Here is a 23,212-nt window from a genome sequence, read left to right as displayed (position 1 = left end):
CACAGTGGCACCTCAAGGTCACCAAGTGGGTCAGAACTGGGTAGGATTCAGGACAGCGTCCCAGCCCGGGTTACACCCAGCTCCTCTTGCATCACTTGTTTTGGCTCTCCCAAAAGGCATCATCCACTCGGCGTGAACAGCCTCCGATTCATTCCTTTAATGATAGGGCATGCCATAGGATTTCTGTTTTATTTTGCACAAGAGACTGTTTGTAATAAAGAAGAACCACCAAAGGGCAAAAAGACAAGATGTTTACTCTGAGGTCAGACAACTATATTTATTTAGGTATATATATATGTATATCATACATACACATATATATATAGTTTGTTTTCAATACAGTGCAGAGTACACATCTTCAGGCAGCATGAAGAACACAGTTAATCACTTCGGTATCTCAAACATTTATAAAGGAGTAGTGCTAAAGCTTTCAGTCTCATTTCCAAGACTTTCTTTTGTTTCAGGCTTTGTTTTCCCCCCCATTAACCAAAGCAACCAAGTGAATATATATTAAAAAACAACACTTTTCACATAGAAAATTTCAGCAGAACCAACTTCTCTGACCAGAGATCCTGCCTCGCTTGGGGACTCCACTGAAGTCAGCGCGGAGTCAGCAGGGATTGCTGGCCACCTCCTGCAATGAAGGCTGTTGGAACAAGACTCGGATACATTTTGCTTAGCAAATTTACATTTGGCTTCCAAATCCGTGAGCGAAAATGACTCTTTTTGGAGAACGTGCAGCCTTGGGGAATCCAGGACAACCCTGAGTATCATCTCCTGAGGCCAGGACTGAACCCAGAGCCCCCATTGGCCACTCCATTGGTCCTCTTGATGCTGTCATCAGAGGGACTCCTTTGGCATTTCTACTTCTTTTCCCCTATTAAAACTATTCCTTTCAATGAGGTGAGAATTTAGTAACATCCCACTAAACTACTTCTTGCAGCAGACTAAAGAACAAGCCACAGATATCTGGAATGCAGGAAATAATATTGCACCTTGACCCAAAATAGAGCTGAGCTACAGGGAAAGGACTGGAAAACAGAGATAGAGCAGAATTAAGCAATAGAAACGAGTTGATACAAAGAGATAAATAACTCTGCCCCAAAGCCATACCTCACTGGTTTTCCATGGACCCTCCTTTCCCCCTCTCCTCTTTACCAGGGCCATTTGGATGCAGAGCAGTACTTCTTAGCATGGCTTGAAATTTTTACTCCACCTGACTGATACGGCTGCTGTGGGACACACTGGGTCACACTTTGCTGTTGTGGGATACACTTGGTGGTACATTGATGCTGTTGTGGGATGCACTTGGTGGCACACTGATGCTGTTGTAGGATCCCTTTGGTGGCACACTGCTGTGGGATGCACTTGGTGACACACTGATGCTGTTGTGGGATGCTCTTGGTGGCACACTGCTGTGGGACGCACTGGGTCACACTTTGCTGTTGTGGGACACACTTGGTGGCACATTGATGCTGTTGTGGGATGCACTTGGTGGCACAATGATGCTGCTGTGGGATGCTCTTGGTGGCACATTGATGCTGTTGTGGGATGCTCTTGGTGGCACATTGCTGTGGGACGCACTGGGTCACACTTTGCTGTTGTGGGACACACTTGGTGGCACAATGATGCTGCTGTGGGATCCCTTTGGTGGCACACTGCTGTGGGATGCACTTGGTGACACACTGGTGCTGATGTGGGATCCCTTTGGTGGCACACTGATGCTGTTGTGGGATGCTCTTGGTGGCATGTTGCTGTGGGACGCACTGGGTCACACTTTGCTGTTGTGGGACACACTTGGTGGCACACTGGTGCTGCTGTGGGATGCTCTTGGTGGCATGTTGCTGTGGGACACACTTGGTGACACACTGGTGCTGCTGTGGGATGCCCTTGGTGGCACATTGGTGCTGCTGTGGGATACAAATGCTTGCACTCTTGGTCTCACACGGCTGCGGCAGACACGTGGTCACACACCTGGTCGCACACTGCTGCTGTGGGATGCACTTGGTAGCACACTGCTGCGGGGCACAAGCGGTCACATAGCGCTGTGAGACACACCTGGTGGCACGCTGCTGTGGCACACACGTGGTCACGCACCTGGTTGCACACTGTTGGTGTGGTGCGTACGTGGTCACGCATTGCTGTGGGATGCACATGGTTGTACTATGCTGCTGGTGGATTCCCTTGGTCAGGAATGGCTGCTGTGGCACGCATGTGGTCACACACCTGGATGCACACTGCTGCTGCGGGATGCACTTGGTTGCACACTGCTGCTGCGGGATGCACTTGGTTGCACACTGCTGCTGGGGCACGCATTTGGTCACACATGGCTCTTGCAACGTGCCCTGGGTGGAACATGACTGCTGTGGCACACAGGTTGTCACACACCTGGGGGGTGGGATGTATTGGGTCACACGCTGTGTCTGTTGGATGCACTTGGTTGCATACTGCTGCCGTGGTATGCACTGGGTCACACACTGCTGTGGGGAGAAGCTGGAGGATAGAAACCGCTGCCGAGGAACGCAGGGGGTCACGTACTGCGGGGTGCACAGCTCTGACTGCCAGCTGTGCATCAGATGGTGCGTTTGGGGGCAATTCATGGGGATGTGCTCTTGATGGAGAGGTGGAAAGCGCTGCTGTTGGTAGCACAACATCTTATTGAGGTTTTGGCAGGGCTGAAACGAGAGGTGAGAGAGCAGAGTTCTTAGGGAGACACCCAATGGGTGCTGGAGGTGCATCTATCCATGCTGCAGTCCCAGAGCTTCACCCAGCCTGTAACTTATAACTCAAAAACATGGCAGTAAGTCTAACAGTGGGAACATTCAGAGATACACAGCATGAAATATCCCCCTGGACCTCATTTCCTTCTCTATCACCTAGACCTGCAAGGAGGAAGAACTGATCTTTGAGGTCAGAGGAGAAATTCCTCATTCAAAGCTGCCTTTCAATCACAAAGTCCAGGTTTTCCCCTCTGGTTTATTGGGGACCATCTGTGACTTCTTGCTAATGTGCTCAGAAACAGCCCCGACCAACATGCATCTCAGATCCTTTAGCCACATCCACCATAGCAGGAGACAAGCAGCACCCAAGGCAACACTGCCTGCTGACCCCATAGCACAGCAATACTACAGCTGAACGCAGCCTGCTTACAGCTCTTCTAGCACACCTTCCCTAATACACCAAAACATGTTTTCAGACACCCCCAAAAGCAAGCTACAGCAGCAGCACCCCAATTACTGCTAACAGCTGTTCCTTAGATTGCTCACAAGTGGCCCTTGGGGTCAGATACCCAGCCGGAGACAAAGAAAGAGCTCATTCCCACACCAAAGCAGCAATTCACACTCAAGTAGCGTTAAAAACCTTGTCCACAAAGCATTTCATATGTAAAAAGGCAGCAAGAAATCTGCATTTCCACAGCCTCAGAGGCTCAGCACAAAGCAGACTTACCCAGCTCCCCGATGACAGCAGAGTTGTGATGTGACCAGTGAGCCCTAATGGGAGCTGACCTTTTATATAGCTGCTAAGTGTGCCCCGAAGGTATGAGGAACCCACACAGCCTAATAGCTCCGTGCACAAGCTGTCCTGTGTGCAATGCTCACAGTGACGAGCATCAACGCTCTCATCCTCAGGGATGAGTAGTTAGATGTCTGCTCCCTGTAGTAAGTGTAATTACCTCCTGTCTAATCCTCCCTGGCATGGTAAGATTGATTGGTATTTAGAGAGGCAGTGGTGGACCCACCTGCAGAGGTTTGGCAAGGGAGGAGTGTACACACCATCAAGCAGTGGTGGCTTTCCAAAGCCCTTCTTCTAGCCCTGAAAACTTCCTGGTGGACCCCAGAGGTGGGGCTGTCCCAACACATGGCCTCCTTCTGCTCACAAATAGCCTTTAGAGCCTCACTGAGTTCTCTGCATCCTTCTCTACCTATAATCACTGGTTAGAACAGCACCTCCCATCCCCATTATAATGTTCAGCCGTGCGTGCAGCTGGACACAGATACTGGCTCTTCAGAGGAAACCCAAAGCTCCTACTGAAATCCACATCACCCCCTTTGGGTGGGTGATCCAGAGCTACCTGCATCCTCAGCTCACATAGCCCTGACATCAACCTCAATAATCCCATGATCCCAATGCAGTCAGCATCACCAAAACAGTGGGAACACACTATCCAGTGACTCTTAGATGAGCGGAAAAGATGATCTACAGTCACATCTGATTGCAGCCATTGCGTAACTCAGCTGTCACCAGCAGCACCAGGAGCAGATAAACTTCCTCTGGTCTTGTGGTGCCTCTCAGTGAGTCAACATCTTATCACACACCTCGCCCAGATCAGAAAATGGGGATATTAATTTTCTCAAGTCGCTGAAGATCCAATCAATGCTTTCATGTGCATTTTGACCCATTAAGCATCCCATAAAGAGACACTTTCCCCCCCACTGGCTCCATGTAGAGATGGGGGGATTGGAACAGAGCAGTGCTGAGCCACACCAGCATTGAGCACTGGGGGAGATGGAGCCCACCCCAAGGGGAGCAGCTCCTGAACACACTCATTAGAGCCTCAGTTTGTTGTGAGCTACAGAAATAGCCCTCCCATATGATTATTGAGGCCAGGAAAGATGTAAAAGGTTTCATAATGCAACCGAATATGAAAGCCTAGCAATTATTTTGGGCAGCATTGAAAGTGGTTCTCAAGGTTTATTCGTGGGTGAAAAATTGGATTTCACTGGGCAAGAATCACAGGGAATGAAATGCTCCCTTCACCATTGGCATCTCCAGCACTGAGTGTGCTCATCGTTAGCTGAACCACAAGCAGTGTGGCTTTGTTGTGGCATCCCTCCCATGGAAACCCATTCTTTGATCCAAAGCCATAAGTCCTCACTGCTTTTCAACTCCAAAGCTTGCAGGTCTGATCCTCCCTGTTGCTGAGGTGAGCAATTCACATTCTTATTAGTTTTACTCTAGTCTGGGTGCAGGCATTGCCCTGGCCTTCAAACAAACCCTTATTTCATTCAACACCTGGATGCAAACTATGAGCACCTGCCTAACTCATTGAAAGCTGTGGCAAATTTAATTAGCAGATCCCAATAACAACTTGTCTTTTATGTCCATAGCCCATAATATCTACACAAATATGCATCTAAATCCACTTTCTCAGCGCACTCTGAAGCTGTAGACTCAAAGGAAGAAAAACCAATGAGGCTCCATTTTAATTCTGGCAGCAGGGATACTCAAACTTTCACTGCACAGCATTTGAATGAGCATTTCACTCTCACACGATGATGCCTGTCAAAAATGTGTGCTTCTGTTGTCACCTACTCACACTGCAATAGGATCCATCTCCTCCCAGCATCTATGGGAACCTACTGGGCTCTTCTTAATGTACCTGTCTCAGTATGGGCAACAGCGTGAGATGAAGGTGGAAAATTAAGTTAGAATAGGGCCAAGGCATCTTCCCATGAAGAGAGAAGATGAAAAACCTCCTGGAGGAGCTGCCAGGGGAGACGCTGGGAAACCACAACCATCCCTTTAATAAGCCAAGAATGCAAAGCAGCACCATCACACATTTGGATGCATGAGGTAATGCCCCAGGAATGCACAGCTCCTGGCCTGCTCCAGATATAGAAACACAGTTTGAAGAGCAAGCAGGCAAGAAAAGAAGATAGAAGAAATAAGATAAAGAGGCTACATGTGATTCGAGACACCAGGCTGAAATCTCAGGCAGCATAAAATGAGCCTTGCTCCATTAAGTTTAACAAGAAAAAGGTGATTAGCGAGAGTTGTAAAGCAGGATGGAGCTACAGCAGGGAGCTGCTCAGCAGTAAAACAGCACTTAGTAAAGGACACTGTGCATATGGGGCTACAGCAGAGGCAAATGAGAGATCAGTTCCTTGAAGAAAAGATTTGTAGGACTACCAGCATGGACAAGTTCTGCTTAACACCTCAAAACCCTCAAGTGCCAATCACTGGTTATAGTCAGTGCTGCATAGGGTTGGGATGGCCTCATCCTCAAAGCCCTACACGCCACTAGAGTGCAGCATCCACACATGCAAACACCTCTTGCAGCAGCTTTGCACAATTAAACAGCAGCTTGGAATGCATTTCCCTGTGCCCTCTGCTGTCCAAGAAGAAAAGAATCTGCTTGACCTGGCAGCTTGTGAGCTCAGCCCCAGTTTGCTGCCTTTGCATCAGAGCACCGTCAAGTCTGAATGCTCTTCATGGCACCAAAACAGTGCAGCTATTGAACCAAAGCCACTGATGCATCCTTGGGCCCACCTGAAGCCTCCTGTCCCCATTCCAGCTGCTTGCATGTATGTGTGCAAACAACACAAAACAGATGCCAGGCTGAATGCTGTGGGCTTCACAGTGAGGAGAAGGTGAAGAATAGGGAAAAAAGAAGAAAACAAGCAGACGTGGCATATTTTTATTGTATCAGACTTGTAATTAGATAGCAGCATACAAGCTGCAGATAATAAAACTTAGCATATTATTAGCCCAGCAAGCTGTAAAATTGCAGCATAGCTGTTTCAATGATTTAACAGTGCTGAAGGCAAAATACAACCCCCATCATGCATTAGAAAGAAACCTTCTTCTCTTAGACTCCTTACTGTCTTTTAAAAGCTTCTTATTACTTAATGAACTCTTGCTGTTTTGCAATTAGCAGCCCCAGTGCACCTCTTTGTTCTGGTTGCCACCAGACTCCATGAGGTCAACCTCTGCAGAAAGTCTGACAGCATGATTGCAATAGCTCTGGTGACTTGAAGCTCCAACACTGCCCCTAGTACTACATCCATTAGCTACACCAGTTGGGCTTCTAGTGCAAGAGAAGCTGGGATGTTGCTGCTACCAGCATCTGATAGTATTTTCACTTGCTCTGGTTCTTTCCACCATCCAGATGTTGTTGGATGATCCCTTTCCAGGACTCAGCCATTTTAGTGTTGGTTTGCAGCCCCAGACCCACCTTTGCTGCTCTGGGATTTGCCCTTGCCCTTCCCTTCCCTTTCCCTTCCTTTCCCTTCCTTTCCCTTCCTTTCCCTTCCTTTCCCTTCCTTTCCCTTCCTTTCCCTTCCTTTCCCTTCCTTTCCCTTCCTTTCCCTTTCCCTTTCCCTTTCCCTTTCCCTTTCCCTTTCCCTTTCCCTTTCCCTTTCCCTTTCCCTTCCCCTTCCCCTTCCCTCCCACTTCCCCTTCCCCTTCCCCTTCCCTCCCATCAGCTAAGCAATGAATCAATGCAAATGTAGGGGAAGAGTGTCAGAAAAGCTCAGCTTCCCAGGAAGGCTCTAGCACAGGTTCTTCCTTTTGGCCTTTGGGAGTGAATGCTCCCCTTTCTCCAGCATTCTGTATTGGAGCAGCTGAAGTGTTGGCTGCACCTGAAGCCTGGGAGCTCCTTCTTGTTCTGATACATTTCAGATGCTCTCATTTAATGCCCTATAGCTTCAGTCTCGCCAGAAATAACAACAAATGCAGTTCAGGCAGCAAAGGCAGTGGCTGAACATCAGGGACATTCAAAGTCTTTCCTGACTCTATTTGGAAGCATAAAGCAACCTTAATCCAAAGGCAAGCAATGCTCCCCAATGCAGCAAACAACTGCCTGTGTGCAGATGCCATTTCACCACCTCATCCCCTCCCCACAAGCACAGGAAACTGTGTTTGCACCCCAACTGCTCTCTGTTCCCCACCAACAGGGCTGCAAAGCTGAGCACAAACTCAGGGTGACCCCTGGAGCTTGTTCTGCTTTGCAGTTTGCAAATCCTCCTGCCTAGGCCAGAATAGGCAGGCTTAGCTCCAACAAGTCCACTCCTGAGCACCGGTGCATGAATGAAGCAATTGAGAATTAGTCTCTTTGATGTGCTGACTGCCTGGAAAGTGTTTCTGTTGTGCCCAATGGGTTTTCAATGAGGCAATGTGTTGTACTTGAGAAGCAGAGCAGTTCTGCACCAGTGGTTAGAAATACATTTAGGCTGGGAATTAGGCATCCAAAAGGCAGTGCAGGGGGCTCTGGAATTGGCTGTCATCTAAGAGAACTGGAAGTAAGATATAGAAAAAGCTTGAAAATGAACGTTTGGTGGATTTATAGAAGAGCTTTTAGAGCTCTGGATGTGGAGTCACAGACAATTCAGTGCTACAGCCATGTCTGTCTCTTGAGAGCTGTTAAAGTAATCCTGGGGAGCTTGGGTGCTGCTTTCCAGCAACAAAAATGAGAGGAGTCTCTCAGGGAATAACAGGCAGAGGGAATAAAAAGCCACGTGCAGACTGCATGGCCATCCCTGTGGGACATGGGGGGAGATATAGTCTGCTGATGGTTCAGTTACTGGGGTGGCAGCAGACAGACCAATACTAGGAAACTCAGTAACTGGTAATTAAGTCTTTTGTCTCATGAGATGAGCTAATCGAGGTGTCCACCCTGAAGTGATGACAGGCACAACAATAAAGAACAAGATGGGGTGTTAACGAAACAGTGTCTAATTAAGCCATCAGGGTGAGCCCTGATGTTGGGAGATCCAGTTGAGCAGCTCATGAATCACACCAAGATGTGAAATCCAGGAGAGCAACAGCTTCTACAGGTCATTTTCTCTGTGCACAAAGGTTCCAAGCCCTGCATAGATAGAAATCAAAGAGCACCCTTGAGGATGTGAGGGGAGGGTCACGCTTCACCTCCTGAGCTGAGGTGCTCTGTAGTGTTCTGTGCTTCTAAGAAAGCTCCTCCTTGCTTTCCAAATGAAGTAGTATAGCAGCAGGAATCATCAAGGTACTGAGACATGTCTAAGGTGTATCTGACACATTCAGACCTCCATTTGGAGCTGCTAGTGTAACTGCTGTGCACCCTTCCAGCTATCTTAGACTCCTGGGGACCTGAGTAATTAATGATGTTATTAGCACTTGTAAAGCCACTGTAGGGCTGAGGGTAGCTCAGCACTTCCACGAGCTGAGTTGAACCTTCAATGGCAGCTTCTGTCTAGGAAAAAGGGTGGGCTCAGCACACTTCTATCACCTGTGGTGTTTCATTGCCTAGAATTAGTGGTGTGGAGCTGGGATCAGCAGGAGCAGAGCCAGGGCTCCGCCAGGCGGGAGCTGAGCCCACATTGGCTGCCAAGCCACTTTCCTTGATGCACGTTTCTCCCGTAGCTCCCCAGAGGTTTGAGCAAGGCAGGTTTCACTGCATATGGCATTTGCCTCTAAAAATAGCCTTTGTGCAATTCACATGGAAGGGGAAAGCAATTATCCTGCTACGGTGTGAAAAAAACATTCACTCCTTATCCACAGGCTGAGTTCAGAGCCTCTCCAATGATAATTACCACCATTTTTTCTGCTGAGGTTGCTGCTGTGGATGTGAAGTGACCTCCTGGAGTCTCTATAGAGCTGGATCCAAACCAGGGCGGAAGGTCAGGACGGCCTCGCCTGGTCTGCAGACACGGCACAGGTCGTCTCCCCTCCAGCTATGGAAAGTGATTTTCTTTACTCACGGAATGTTGCAAGCTGAGGCTGGAAAATTGGCACCCAAATTGGATGTATATTCCCGAAAGATGACTGCTTGCTTAAATGAAAGCAGTGTCTCAATACAAGGCTGTTGTGGTTGCACCTGTAGCTGCCTTTGCCTCAGTGATGGACACAGGTGCTACGTGCCCTGTTTCTCTCTCCTCAATAGCTGTAACAAAGGTTACTGAGGCTCCAGCCTGAACCTGCACGTTTGCTTTTCTCCATTGCAATATTTGACCTAATGAGATGTGCTGTCTCCATCTGAACACAGCTGCTCTGTCCTCTCCAGGCCAAAAAGTGCATTATAACATTTGGGGTTTAGGGTTTTATTCCCCTTTGCTGTATTCCTGTAGCCCTGCTTTGAAGGGCCTGTAGTCCTAAAGCAACCTCAGCCAAATGGTTCTGACAACCACGAAGCCTGATGCTACCTAGAAAGCAGACAGACAGATTATCTGTGGCTGGAAAGCGTTTTGCCTCCTGACTTCAGTAGGGCCATGGCTGCAATTTGTGCCAGCAGAGCATGGGTGAGGCTTCAGATGCAGGTAGATCTCAAGCTGGGACCATCCAAAACTCAGCAGGTTCCAGAGCCAACCAGGCACCATGTCAGCCCCACCTGCAGTGAGGCAAGAAAGGAAGTTGCATGGGTGAAGTGACGCTATGGCAGAAGATGATGCGTGGTCTAAAGTTCAGGTGTTCTGTGCTTCAGTTGCTAAATGATTATCAGCAAAGGAAGTTACACCACAGCTGGAGCCAGCAAGTTTGCACTGAGAGCCCCAGCGATGTCAGGTACCAGCTCAGCCTGTTGCAATGATTGTATCTGCAGTGCATGCTGTGATAAGATGCTCTGGTAAAACCATGGAGACAAAGATAGACCAGAGACGACCAAATGTGATGAAATTCACCTCTGTGTGGGATCAAACTGCCCCTACCCTCAACAGTGAGGATGATCTGATTGTATATTAACAGTTGTATGAGATCTGAGGGTAATAATCAGTGAGCTATTTTCACTTCATATACTTTGAATGTGGAATTATGCTCCAAGAATACACTGTGTGCACTCCAAACTCCCTTCACCTCACTGTTTTATTGAAACTTTCTTTTCAAATGCCATTCTAGCACCCAAACCAGCGTGATGTCCTGATTCTATCCCAGTGTGATAAATCTCATATGCTCTTAAAAGTCCCTTTACTCTTCATATGGTAGATGAAGATATACTCAGGTCCCTCTTCTGTCATGTTTGCTAGCTGGGAACCACACCATGGATGACAACATGCATTCGAAATAATGTGCTCTGAAATGAAGGAAGAATGAAAGCTATGAAGATCTTAATGGGAAAAAAATAAACCCATCCATCATGAGCTGATAGAATGACTAGGAAATCACTTTAGAGAATTCACTGATGAAAAAGAGGTGGCAGATGTCGAGAATAGGAACGGTCCCCAGGTCTTAAGCCACAAATGCATCCAAAGAAATGGGAGCAAGACCATTAGCAGGCATGGAAGACCTCAGTGGGTCTGCAGTGACAATGTTAACTAAAGGCAACGACCTTTATTCGCAGAGAAAGTTTTCTGTTGGCTCAGATCAGCCAGAAAAAGGATTAAAAGGGGTTCTGCACACACGCACAAAAAAAAGCTGTCTCTTCACACTGCCTACGTGTAAAACAAGTCTGTGGAGGAAACACACAACGGCAGTTGTGAAAGAGTGAGCTCATTACCTGGAGGACTCATCCCCAGAAGGCAGGGCTTTGAAACCATATAAAAGTTCCCAAATCTCCACGCTGCTCCATCCATTCGACTTTGCACTTCTCCCCGTTGACTGGTTGGGTAAGTCACTGAATACTGATCCTTCTTGTGATGCTTATGATTTAATGCTAGCTAGAATCTCACAGAGGTTTAATGTAGGCAGGCTCTTTAAAGATGTGCTTTATTTGGTAACTTTGAGCATGCAAAAGATTCTCCCAAAGGAGAGAAACTGTGAGTATTGGGGTTGGACCAGCAGTCTGGGCATGGCTCTGCAAGGCAAGTTCAGATAGCATTTAAATTCAGGGATACTTAAGTGCTAAATTAGATTCTTTCTGAAGAAATTAGATAAAATTATGTTGGTTTATATGTAACTGATTCTGCCTTCAGGGAAAGGGAAGGTCTAAACGGTCTATTGAAGTTCCTTTCAAACCCATCTTGTATGATACTGTTATTTATGGTAGTTTTTATAACTTTAATTTCATTGAGTAATTATTTACTCAAAAGACAGACGTGAGTATGAGCGGCTGATAGAGCAGAAGGGAGAAAATACTTCTCCTGTGCTCTGCCATCCATGGCTTAAGATGCTGTATGGGAAATTGGTAATCACAGCCTGAACCTCTGATTAATCAGCTGAGGCAAGTGTCAGGTCAGCTGTGGGAGCACAAGTGAGAGTAATTTAGCTGTGCTCCTGGAAGGGGTCAAGCTTGACTCTACCTCCTCTAGACCTCATTTAAGGGCTGACCACCACTAAGGCAGCAAGGAAATAGTAAGGGCATCAGATAGTGATCTGGATGATGTGGGAGGATGGGGAAGAGAGCAGTGATGTGTTCTGAAGATGAGAGCTGAGCAAGGCAGGTGCCATGGGAAGGGAGAACACTTGGGCACACACTTGATCTGTATTGACTCCAGTCCTTTTTGGTGGGGCTTTAAAACAACACTTCCATCCAATTCATGCTTCCATGATTTTAACCTTTTCTTTGTGTCCTTAGATTGCCTTTAGCAAAAGAGCAGCATGGGATTTGCCAGAGCCTCAACATCAGGCAGCCAAGCCTGGTCCTTCTTCAGCAGTGCACCAAAGGGAGGGAGTTTCATATAAACCTTAGGATAACCCATATGGCACATTGCACATCCTGGGAGAAGAAATCCCTTTTGATTATCCTGATTCATGCAAACTACACGTATTATTAGTGATGATAGTCTAGAAATGTAGGGCAGCATCACCACTAATTCTTTCCATGGCAGTTGGAAGGACTGTGACACTGCAGCCTTGGTCCATTACGTCACCATGAAGTGAGTGATAGCACTGAGGTGGAGCTGACCCATGACACGGGCACCTCTAAGGCTCCCAGTGCTACACAAAGATGTTATTTAATGGGGAGGTCCACCCTGAGGCCTTAATCCCAAGAAACATCTGGAAACTATTTTAAATAGGGGCAAACAAAGTAGATGATTTCAGTTCTGTCATTGCAGGACATTCAGTTAGACTCAGATCTATAGTTTTTATATTCTGATGCACAGTTGTTTTTTAAATGCTTGTCTTTAGCAGGTTATTTTTTTACCATTATTTTGACTTTCTGAAACCGCTATCAATCCAGCAGGTCTGTTATTTGCCAGCTCCTCTTGTCAGTCCCCCAGGAAAGAAATGAAAGGGAGTTAACACGTTGGGAAGAGCAAAGCAACAGGAGGAAGAGCTCTGAAGTGTAAATCAGCTCCGATTTCAAAGGAGTGATTCTACCTCTGCTAGACCTGACAGGGCTGTCCCACACTGCAGAGCTGAACAGAGGAACAAGATAAGGCAGAGTCAGAGACAGGATGAAAAAGAAAGAGCAAATCATAATTCCTCCTGAGCCAACCTGCCTTGGGTAACCAAGGGCAAGCTAAGAGAACGTTAGTCTTGCAGATGATTAATGTTTCTCATAATTGTTTCACTCTTCTCCCAATGCAGTTTGTTCGGCAGACACAATAACACTGACGTTTCTTTCAGATAATCTTGTTTCCTGCAAAGATGTCTTTGAACCAGATGCAATGCAAGCAGGAAATCATTCTCCCACCTGGCCTTGGCGAAACGATTTCAAAGCAAAATCAAGAGCCAGAGCCCTGCGCTGAGCCTGTCCCATGCCCTCAGCAGCACCAATCTGAAGCCCAGGTCGCAGAAGTGACTGCAGTCGTAGTGGTGGAGTATCCAGAAGAAACAGAGCCATTGCCAGCACCATCAGTGGAACCAGGCAAGGGAGAAGCACCAGCAGTTGTGATACCTGAGTGCCCACCCCAGGAGCAGCAAAAGCAGCAGCAAAGCAAACTACCAGCAACTTTCCCTCCCGTATCACAGCCTGAGCCTGTTGCGTGCTCCCAAGAGAAGTCAGCATGCAAAGAGCTGCCAGAGCCAGTCCTTGCTGTCTGCCCTGAAGCTGCCCCCCAGCAGAAGCAGGAGTGCAAGGAGATCCCCGTGGAAGTCCCTGAACCTGCAAAGTGTCCTCAGGAGAAGCAGGAGCACAAAGAGGTCCCTGTCCAAAATCCTGAGCCTGTACCCTGTCCCCAGGAGAAGCAGGAATGCAAGGAGGTCCCTGTGCCAGAACCTGTTCAAGAGCCTGAACCTGCACCATGTCCCCAAGAGAAGCAGGAGTGCAAAGAGATCCCAGTGCCAGTCCCTGTCCAAAACCCCGAGCCTGCACCTTGCCTTCAGGAGAAGCAGGAATCCAAGGAGGTCCCTGTGCCCACCCCATGCCCTACAGAGAAGCAGGAGTGCAAAGAGATCCCAGTAGTGGCCCCTGTCCAAACCCCTGACCCTGTACCTTGTCCCCAGGAGAAGCAGGAGTGCAAAGAGGTCCCTGTGCCAATCCCTGCACCCGAGCCAGAGCAGAGCTCCCTTCCTGAGAAGCATCCTCCCCTTGAGCAGCAGCAGGTGAAGCAGCCCAGCCCGTGGCCACTGAAACAGAAATAACTTGCAGGTGGCAAAGGAAGCCCCAAAGAGAAAAGCAGGATGCAAAATCTCTCCCCATATCTCACACAGGTCGTTTTCCAAAGCCCTTTTACCCACTGCAGAAGTTCTGTTAAGCGCAGCTCCCAGCTCCCCCCACTAATGCTCACATTATCCCCACTAACAGCCAGATGCTACCTGACACGTCAGGGCTGCCATAGATAGGAAGGCTCCCAGTGGTGGTGCAGGCATGAGCACTTGGCTTTCCAGCAACCTGAATCTCTGCCATCTCCCAATCATTCAATCATCCAGAGAGAAACTGAAGAGTATGATGGTGGGCTGCAGCCAGGGCTCATCATGCCAATTATTCCACCTTCACCCTATGAGTCAATGCATCCTGCAGACCTGCACGCTGCCTCCTGGTTCCCACACATCCCTCCCCAGCTCCCTGCACGCCAACACAAACTCCCACCTCACATTTAGGGCTTTGCCTATCGCTAATAGGATCTGAGGTTACCACTAAAGCTGCAGCTGAGGGGTTCTGGTTGGTGGCACCAAGGCTTACTGAACCACGAATCCACACTGCTGAATGCAAGAAAAAAACCCCACTGGGCTAGAGGAAAGGGATAGATTTTGACATCACCTCTTAATTATCTGCTTTGCTAAACTAATTGTCATCAGTGCTTTCCTGAGAGAGCTCACCTCAGATTTGCTAAGATGTGTCAGGAGCAGCCCGAGCTGAAAGTATTCATGGAAAAGGTATAGGTAATTAAATGCAACCCAGACGTGTTTTGAAATGGATTAACCCCCGGCACAGCTTCTAGCTGTCAGACAGGATGAAGGAGGCGACGAACACGGTCTGAGTTACACCCTGCAACATGTTTCACCACACACTGCTCTTGCATATGTGTTCGGTGCTTCACCCTAATTGTTTTAGGCTGATGTTGTATCCAGGATTTATTTCACTGTGAAAGCGGACAATAAAAATGACTTTGAATACTGAGCTATGAGACTTTTAATAGCTTCTTCTCACAAAGACAATGGGGGCTCTGAGCTTGCAGGTTGCTCAGGCTGAATGCCAGGTGATTGGGGACTCAAATGTGGGTGCACGAGGGTAATGCTGGGTCTTCTGCTCCGCTGCAGGTGCCTGCAAAAGACCCTGTGCTGTATCAGCCCATGGGATGGCTGATTGTACTGAAACACTAATTAATTGTTCATTGAAACACTAATGAATTTCACTGACACACCTCCACAGTGGATGCCCCACTCCAAAGCAGGACACAACTCATGTCCTGCTCCATCTACTCTATTCAAACACCATCTGCAGGGCAAGCTGAAAGCAGCAGCATACAGATTTCCCACCCTTGGCGAGACAGGAGCAATGCAATCTCACCCTGCCCTGCTGGATGGGTGTGGGATGCATGCAACCCTATTGCCAGATTGCAGAGCTGCACCAGACGCAGCCTCTGGCTTGCAGAGCCTGCTGATGTCTGACTGCAAGGCATCAATATCACATCATTCACCGCCTCTGTGATAATGTTCCTCCTCTGCTTTGTTGTTTCTTTTACAGCTGGCTGGAAATCAATTAGCTGAGCCAATATTTCCTGCCGAGAAACAGAAACATTCAGAATCCCGTTTCTGGTTCTTTTAAAATTGGAAATAATCATTCGAAGCAATCAAAAGCTTCAGTGTTAAAACATCCAGCGACTGCAGCTATGCTGTATCTGGGACTCCCAGTTGTGATTAATTGCTTTGATAAATCCCATAGGAATATACTTCGGAACATTATGCCTTGCAGGAAACTGAGTTTTGCCTGATTTGCTCCAGCTCAGGATGAAAACAACTTGCAAAGTTTCATAATCCAGACCTGAGAATGTCATTTCCTCCATGGGAAACTTGGATGTGCATTGGCCCCTGTGGGTGTGCCTTATATGCATATGTATATTGAAAGGTGACTCTGACAATGAATAGAAAAGATAATGAGTGACACCAGTAAAGCTAAATATATATATATCAGGAAGCAAGTGAGGAGGTTAATTACACTTTTATTGCAGCGTGTCCCAAATTAAAGATCAGAAGGAAACAGCCCCACGACTCTTTTACAGTAGAAGATGAATAAATCCAAGATAATGAATTGCATCTCATTGTGCTCTCCGCAAGCAAAGAAGGTGCCTTGGAAATTTCTAGCTATTCAAGCAGAGCTGGAAAGCAGAAGGAGAGCATGGAAAGATGCATTTGCATCTTCAACAGCCCTTTGTGGCCGCTGCTGGGAGCTCTACTTCTGCTTGGGGCACTGCTGCTGCTGCTGCTGCTGTGGGATGCTCTTCACAGGGCATTTGGTCTGTCCTTTGGGGGCCTGGCATTGCTCCACACCCTTTGGGGGACACTTCTGCTGGCACTGGGCTGGTATTTGTTGCTGCTGCTTCTGCTGGTGGGAAGACATCTCTGCTGAGCCTGGAAGAAAAGCAAAGTGACCTTCTGGTTACTTTGAGCCCTACACAGTTGTCTATCTGGGTATTGTAGCTTCAGTCACTTTGTTAGCCTTGATCCAAAGCTAGCAATGAGGAGCCTTTAAAAGTTAATTCTAAAAACAAAAAGCATGGAAATAAACCCCAAACCAACAAAAACTTGGAAATCCCTCAGGATGAGGCTGTTCAAACCAACCCTGTGTTGGTGACTCCAGTCTGTCGTAGCTTCCCCATACTTTATTTCTGGGCTCTATGGAGCTCTGCTGAGGCCCCAGGGTATAACTGTATGGAAGCAGAAGAGAATGCAGGAGGAAAGCACTGCCTTAACAAAGCTGTGATCCCAACAGGTGAATGGTTCCAGAAGAAGGAGGAAGAGGAGGAGAGAAACAATGAGTGGGTTTTTCCTTATTGATAGATTAAGAAATGAGACAAACTGTGATGAAATCACGGAGGCTCAGGACCTTAAAGCAGTTTTTGGTGCAAGAGGAGTGAAAATCCAGTGATATTGCAGTGTTGCAAGTGATTTATTTGGAAGAGAGAAGAGTTGGATAGCAATTCCTCTGCCTATGGTCACATCTCTGCATAGAGCACTGAGAACCTAGAGCAGGAGCTGTGTCCCCTGCTGCAAATGCAAAGAACTGTGCTCCTGCTGCTATCAGCTTGTGCACAGAAGTGAGACTTGGAGCCCTGGTGATCTGCAAACACAGAACAAGTTGGTAGATGCCATCCTTTGGTGTCTGATCCTCTACACCTGGTGGTTATCCAAAAGGATTCTTATCAGCTGGAAGAAAATGCTGAGGGATGACAAGGGTCTGCTGATTGAAAGTCAGTGAGCCAACAACCGTCTGGAGCCGTAGAAAGTCTCAAAGTAACAGAATATGGTTTTCACCTACATGCAGGAGAAAATGGGCTGGAGTTGCTAGCAGAGAAATAAAGAGAAACCCAATTTCCCAAGAGCAGAGCACTATGACAAGCCACATCATTGAAGGATCTGCACGGAGGGACTCACCTCACGTCGGCTGCTGCTGGCAGAAGGGAAGAAGCCACCGGGTGCAAGGAGCCTCAGGAGCAGCAAGCTTTTATACGTGCTCCAGTGGCAACCCTGGGATCTGATGACAACAGATTAACTTGATGACCAGAATCTTTCACAACCAGAACCTGCTCCACTGACACCTCCGTACTCCTGGACCTCAGTCAAGGGCTGCAGAGATGCCTCCTCTTTCAGGTGCGGGGGATTTGTTGTTTTTAATCTGAGGCACACCCAGTCTGGTAATAACTGGCTAATTTATTAATAATTCATCCCGTCCCGACCCTGGGCAAAGATCCCACAGGTTGAACTCAAGATTTCAGTGCCAACTCAGATTCGATGTCATTAAAACATGCTTGCATAAAGTTGAAGTGTCTCCTGGTAATTTTGCCTATAATCACCAGGACAGATGTTGCTTCTGTTCTCCATTTCCTTCCCAAAAAGGGAACTGAATCATTTTATATTATCAAAAAAAGAAATAGAAATCATCCCCCTTATCTTTCCTTGAGATTTACCTTAGTTTCTCACTGAAGGAACTAAAACTTGTTTACAAGCACTGGGCTTGGCTTGCTGAGGTCATGGCAGGATTCCTTTTGCTGCTGATGGGTCTATGTTTGAGGAAGATGTCAGTCCTCTTGAATATTTCCCAAGGAAGAAACAGAGAAACTCTTTCAACACAAACATTGCCTCTAGCTTTAATGGAAAAGGTAGTTCAGGACTTCATTGAGGGTTCCTTGGTGCTGTGCCCTGTGGGGTCATGTTCAGCCCTATGAATTACAGCCCAGTCCTCAACATAGTGGTGTGATATGCAAAGAAATGATGGACATGGCTTCCACTGGCTGTAGGAGAGCAGAAGGTGCTCATGGAAAATCCCATCACGTAATATCCCCCCATTCATTGCTGATTAATCAGGGGTCTTAATGACCGTGAGGTTAACATGGACCAAACGCCATTCATTTGTTCTAAATGCATGGGAGAATCTTAGCAATGCTCAACTCTGACCACAGGTACATAGGGGAGCGATGTGTCAGGGCTTTTGCAACACACAGTCCATCAGGTACAGGAAGCACAATGGACACAGCCCAGCAGTTCTCTTTGCCACTTCCCCCAGCATGCTCATATATGTCATTACCTGTGCCTGGAGCAGTGCTCGCAGAGATGGGGGAGAAGAGGAAACTTAAATGACTCATGTGACTGATAGAGCTGGATGAAGAGGACTGGAATCAGTCAGAGGTGACTAATCTGGACAACAGATCTCATTAGCAGCTGCACATGACTGCCTGACAGATTTTTTCCACATCTGGAAGTCGGCGCTGCAGTCCTTTATGGGGTTAGGGATGGCAAAGTTCATTGATGAATCCCCAAAGGTTCAACAGCAGGAGTTGGAGGTGTGTGGCCTCCATCTTGCCTTCCCCTTTCTTGCTGTTTGATATCTGGTCCACCTGCCCTTGGTTTGTCTCTTCGAATGGAAAGGTGTGTTCTGGTGTAGAAACAGTTTGCCTTCGTGAGATACAACATCTTGTCTGTCGTTATTCCTGTTCAGTGATTGTACCTTTTGCTGTTGACAGAAACAAGGGCAAAAAGTAATCTACTGTCAAACTCTACACCTGCACACAGGGTTTCATTAAAAGCTGATTTGGTAACAGTGTTTACACACACCTATATATAACTCTTTTCTTTTCTAGATCAGCCCCTCTCCACCCTTGCCATAATGACATGGTAGGTGGGTAATAAGCCTGTCCCAGACATGGAAATTGCATGGCCATCATGTAGACAGAGGTGGGCAAGTCACATGCAGGTGTGTAAGACAAAGGGAGCATTATCTCTGAAACTCAACATCTAAATGGTTATAACTCTGTCCAGACAATGGTTCTCTATTGGCTTCAGAATTGTGACTCCAAATAAATAATGTGTGCTTGTAAAGGAATTAAAACCTTATTGTCCCCTGCCAGATGTTAATGAACCCGCAGTGTCAATTGCTTTATGAACTGGGGAGGTCACTTCTCATTGCAGATGGAGAATGGATAGATGACAACAGTGAGACTTGCCCGAAGTCACATAGAGAATTTGAAGCAAACTTGGGAGCAAAACTACAGCCTTGCAGGGCAAGGACCTGCTCCTGATGGATGACAAGGTTCACCCCTTGAAGCCAGATCCCCTACTTTCTGTCTTCAGTCAATGAGGATCATGGGAAAAGTTGCCTGAAAAGGCCATTTTCAACTCCTTTGGATTGGTTTAAATGAATAATTAAGATTACATCAGCGATCTTAATGCCTTCTCAATGCCTTCTCCCTTAGGTCAGGGCTTTTGTTACTTTTGAAGTATCCTTTTAACAGATTTGGCCCCAGAATCCAGAGGCACAAAGACCAAAAATACCATTAATTTGACATAGAATGAAACCATGACATCTGTCAGAGCAGTATTCATTAGGTAATGTTTTGCTTATGGTATTGGCTTTGTTCAATGTTAGGATGCAGGCTTGGTTTGCAGCACTGTAGGCACAAATCCTCCATGACTGCACCAGCTTTTTAATAGGAAAACTAAATGTGTCCTTTGGTCTGAAGATGTGGGAATTTAGGGAGTAAAGAAAGACAAGATGACACACTGATGCCATCGATGGACAGTTTTTATTGCTGCATGTAGACACTGAAAGGCAAGAGGACAAACATTTAGAAGACATGAAGAGGATTAAGGAACAGAAAGGGATACATCTTCCACCAACTGCTCACAGTACAACTATTGCAGAATATCTCCCCAAGATAATAGAAGACTGGCCAACTGCAGTTACCAAGGAAAAGGTGCTGAGATTGCAGATGTAGCACAGGAAGAAGAGATACAGGATGAAAAAGGCAGAGGAATATTTTCCAAGTCAAAGAGAGCATGCATTAACCATGTCAAGGGAGGTTTTGATACGTTGCAGGTAGGTCTGTTGTCTATATTTCATTCCCTGGGTGCTCACGAGCCTGCAGATATTGCCATGCACCAAAGGCTGCCTGCAAGGCCCATGCGATGAAGGCAATTAGCATGGACGAGTGCAGACGGTGCCACATGGCTCCAGGCACACGGTCTCACATTTATCCACACACTTCTTGGTGCACACCTCCACGCATGATGCTGAGCAAGGCTCCACGCACTTGGTGCTGCACTGGGTGCTGCACTGCTCCACGCACGGCACCGGGCACTGCGTTGGGCACTGGGTAGCACAGGGCTTGATGCAGGCATCAATGCATGTAGGGGCACAGACATCCACACACTGAGTGGTGCACTGGGTGCTGCAAGGCTCTACGCACTGAGTGGTGCACTGGGTGCTGCAAGGCTCTACGCACTGGGTGACACACTGGGTGCTGCAAGGCTCCACGCACTGAGTGGTGCACTGGGTGCTGCAAGGCTCCACACACTGGGTGACACACTGGGTGCTGCAAGGCTCCACACACTGGGTGACGCATTGGGTGCTGCAAGGCTCCACGCACTGAGTGGTGCAGCACGTGGTGCACTCAGAGGCACAGGGGTTCTGGCAGACCTCCACGCATTGAGTTGTGCACGGCTTCACGCAGATGTTGCTGCAGGACTCCACGCACTGGCCGCATTTCTGCAGGCAGATGGGAGGGGGCAGGCAGGGCTGCTTGCGCTGCTCGTAGTAAGACATCCTGCTGGATACTGGAAGGCAAAAACAAGACAAACAAATCAGGACTCTTTTCTCCCTAAGCCACAGTTCACAACCGAAGCCCTTCAAACAGGCATAGCAGTTAGTTGGTGGACTGAGAAGTCAATAAGGGAAACATTCATGTTTGAATGATTTCTGGATCTGAATGCATACAGCTAACGCTTTCTTGGGAACCTGAAAGCATCACTGCCAGGAAAACCACAACCATAAACTCGGAACTGCTGCACACGGTTTAGCTTTGTAAACCATAACGTAACAATAGCCCATTTCCTTATTTTCTTAATTAAACCAACAGACATTCCATAGCACATCTTTTGATGGTCACTTCTTTAGCTCCTCAAACACACCACAGAGCACAGTCTCATCTGTGTAGACATCGAGCTGCTAATCCCAGAGGAGAAAGCCAAAGACCACCAGTTCAGACACTCTGTGCTGCGTATCATAGTGCAGCATTGGAGTTGCATCAGTTTTAATGGGCTACTTCATGAGGAAAGAGTTAGCCCAGAGGTTGCAGCTCCTGTTTCTCATTCAATTCCATGCGTTGCCTTCTCCCAGTTTACTCCTGCAGCTCAGCCCTCAGGTGTCCTGCAGCTTCCTTCTTCATGATAATGCTTCTTCCCACCCATCTCCTTTGAAGTCCCAAGTCTTACTCTGCAGCATCCAGTAATTTATGTAATTTCCCGACTTAATGAGGTTTAAAATAAAGGTTGATGAAGACAGAACATGAAGGAGCATAAGAGACAGACGGTTGCTGAAGATGTGACAGGACATTTGCAAGCTACTTAAGGAAGAGCAATCTCTAAGAGTCAAACATCCTCTTCCCATTCCAAGGTGGATCCTGGAATGGGAGCACCTGAAGCAAAGCTTTCCTGTGATAATTAATATACCCTTTTGACCAGAACAACCAAGAAGAACAATCATCAAATTATTCCCTGATAAATCCAAGAAAGACTTACCGCTCACCAACCCAAGTGAGTGAGGGAGTAGACAAATGAACTGATGTGGGCATCAAAATGCAAACCTTTTTATATGGCGTGAGTGGCGTCACCTCCGGAAACGAAGGAGCCCAGGGGTATGGAGATCTGACCACTAACAACCTGCATAGGCTCCACCTGCACATGCTTTACATATTTGTCTACAGCCTAATTTTTGATGGAAACCTTCTTCCAGGCAAAACGTGATCCTGAGCAAATCCTGCTTCCACCTTATGCACATCACGTGGATCCCAATGGGAATGAGACAGTAATTGGAAAAAAATCATGTAAGTGCTTTTCCAAATGGATTTATTATGCCCAGTTATATTCATCTCATTTATTTGTTTTCCATAAATATCTGAATTATCCCTTTGGTTTTTTCAATACAGTAAGAACAGACTGGTATTATTAGGGTAGATGGGCAATTGATCTGATTTACTGTGAGAAACATTTAGTCCTACTTCTTGTGGTAAGAGAGAGTTAATTCTACAGTGTTCCAGCAGTGCTTCCACAATATACCGAGATTTATGCTTCTTCAGTTTCTTTTTGGCCATTAAATGTATTCCACCCATTCCCACCCACTGTTGCCCTATTAGCAACATCTGTACTTGGCAATGCCAATGGGGACACAACTACAGTGGGAACCCCTTCAAGCTGTTGAGATCATAGAAAAGGAGGACACATTTTAAGGCGTATTTTTCATTGCCAGAGCAGTGTAAAGCACTTCATTTTAAACACAGTTTAGGCCCAGGGTACCATGCAAGATATAGAAGCCCTTATCTAGCCATGGTATGCAACTCAGATACACAGCACAAAAAATCCTCATTGCTCCAAAATATTCCAGCTAGGGAGATGGAATGTCATCACTGGGCTATGTGTAGGCAGCCAACTACATCACTTACAAAGATGCTGAATGGGCAGAAAAACAAAAGCCAACAACCCATTCAGCATC

At 47.1% G+C, this 23,212-nt stretch overlaps 3 protein-coding genes across 5 annotated transcripts; 1 reads left to right on the top strand and 2 right to left on the bottom strand.

Annotated features, from left to right (window-relative positions):
• Positions 1–39: 39 nt before the first annotated feature.
• On the bottom strand, positions 40–3,877 carry LOC107324366 (keratin-associated protein 10-7-like). 3 transcript variants are annotated; one of them, XM_015884340.2, is made up of 2 exons: positions 3,774–3,877; positions 40–2,675 (listed from the first exon to the last, which is right to left on the bottom strand). In XM_015884340.2, exons 1-2 carry the CDS (start codon positions 3,858–3,860, stop codon positions 1,155–1,157), a joined length of 1,608 nt encoding a protein of 535 aa, XP_015739826.1. In that variant the 5' UTR covers positions 3,861–3,877; the 3' UTR covers positions 40–1,154. The 3 variants fall into 3 exon arrangements, with proteins under 3 accessions (XP_015739826.1, XP_015739827.1, XP_015739828.1); XM_015884341.2 differs by having other exon boundaries at positions 41–2,675; positions 3,740–3,867; XM_015884342.2 differs by lacking the exon at positions 3,774–3,877 and adding an exon at positions 3,448–3,722 and having other exon boundaries at positions 41–2,675.
• Positions 3,878–11,190: 7,313 nt separating this feature from the next.
• Positions 11,191–15,130, top strand: LOC107324365 (protein TsetseEP-like). Its single transcript, XM_015884339.1, has 2 exons — positions 11,191–11,291; positions 13,195–15,130. The coding sequence occupies exon 2, from the start codon at positions 13,216–13,218 to the stop codon at positions 14,149–14,151; it is 936 nt and encodes a 311-aa protein (XP_015739825.1). The 5' UTR covers positions 11,191–11,291; positions 13,195–13,215; the 3' UTR covers positions 14,152–15,130.
• Positions 15,131–20,489: 5,359 nt separating this feature from the next.
• Positions 20,490–22,277, bottom strand: LOC107324407 (proline-rich protein 9). The gene is made up of 2 exons (XM_015884385.2): positions 22,243–22,277; positions 20,490–21,279 (listed from the first exon to the last, which is right to left on the bottom strand). The coding sequence occupies exon 2, from the start codon at positions 21,266–21,268 to the stop codon at positions 20,642–20,644; it is 627 nt and encodes a 208-aa protein (XP_015739871.1). The 5' UTR covers positions 21,269–21,279; positions 22,243–22,277; the 3' UTR covers positions 20,490–20,641.
• Positions 22,278–23,212: the final 935 nt, after the last annotated feature.

This window comes from Coturnix japonica, chromosome 25, assembly GCF_001577835.2.
Source record: "Coturnix japonica isolate 7356 chromosome 25, Coturnix japonica 2.1, whole genome shotgun sequence".
Classification (NCBI taxonomy): Eukaryota; Metazoa; Chordata; class Aves; order Galliformes; family Phasianidae; genus Coturnix; species Coturnix japonica.
Note: the sequence above shows the minus strand (reverse complement) of the source record. Positions and strands in the feature narration are given on the sequence as shown.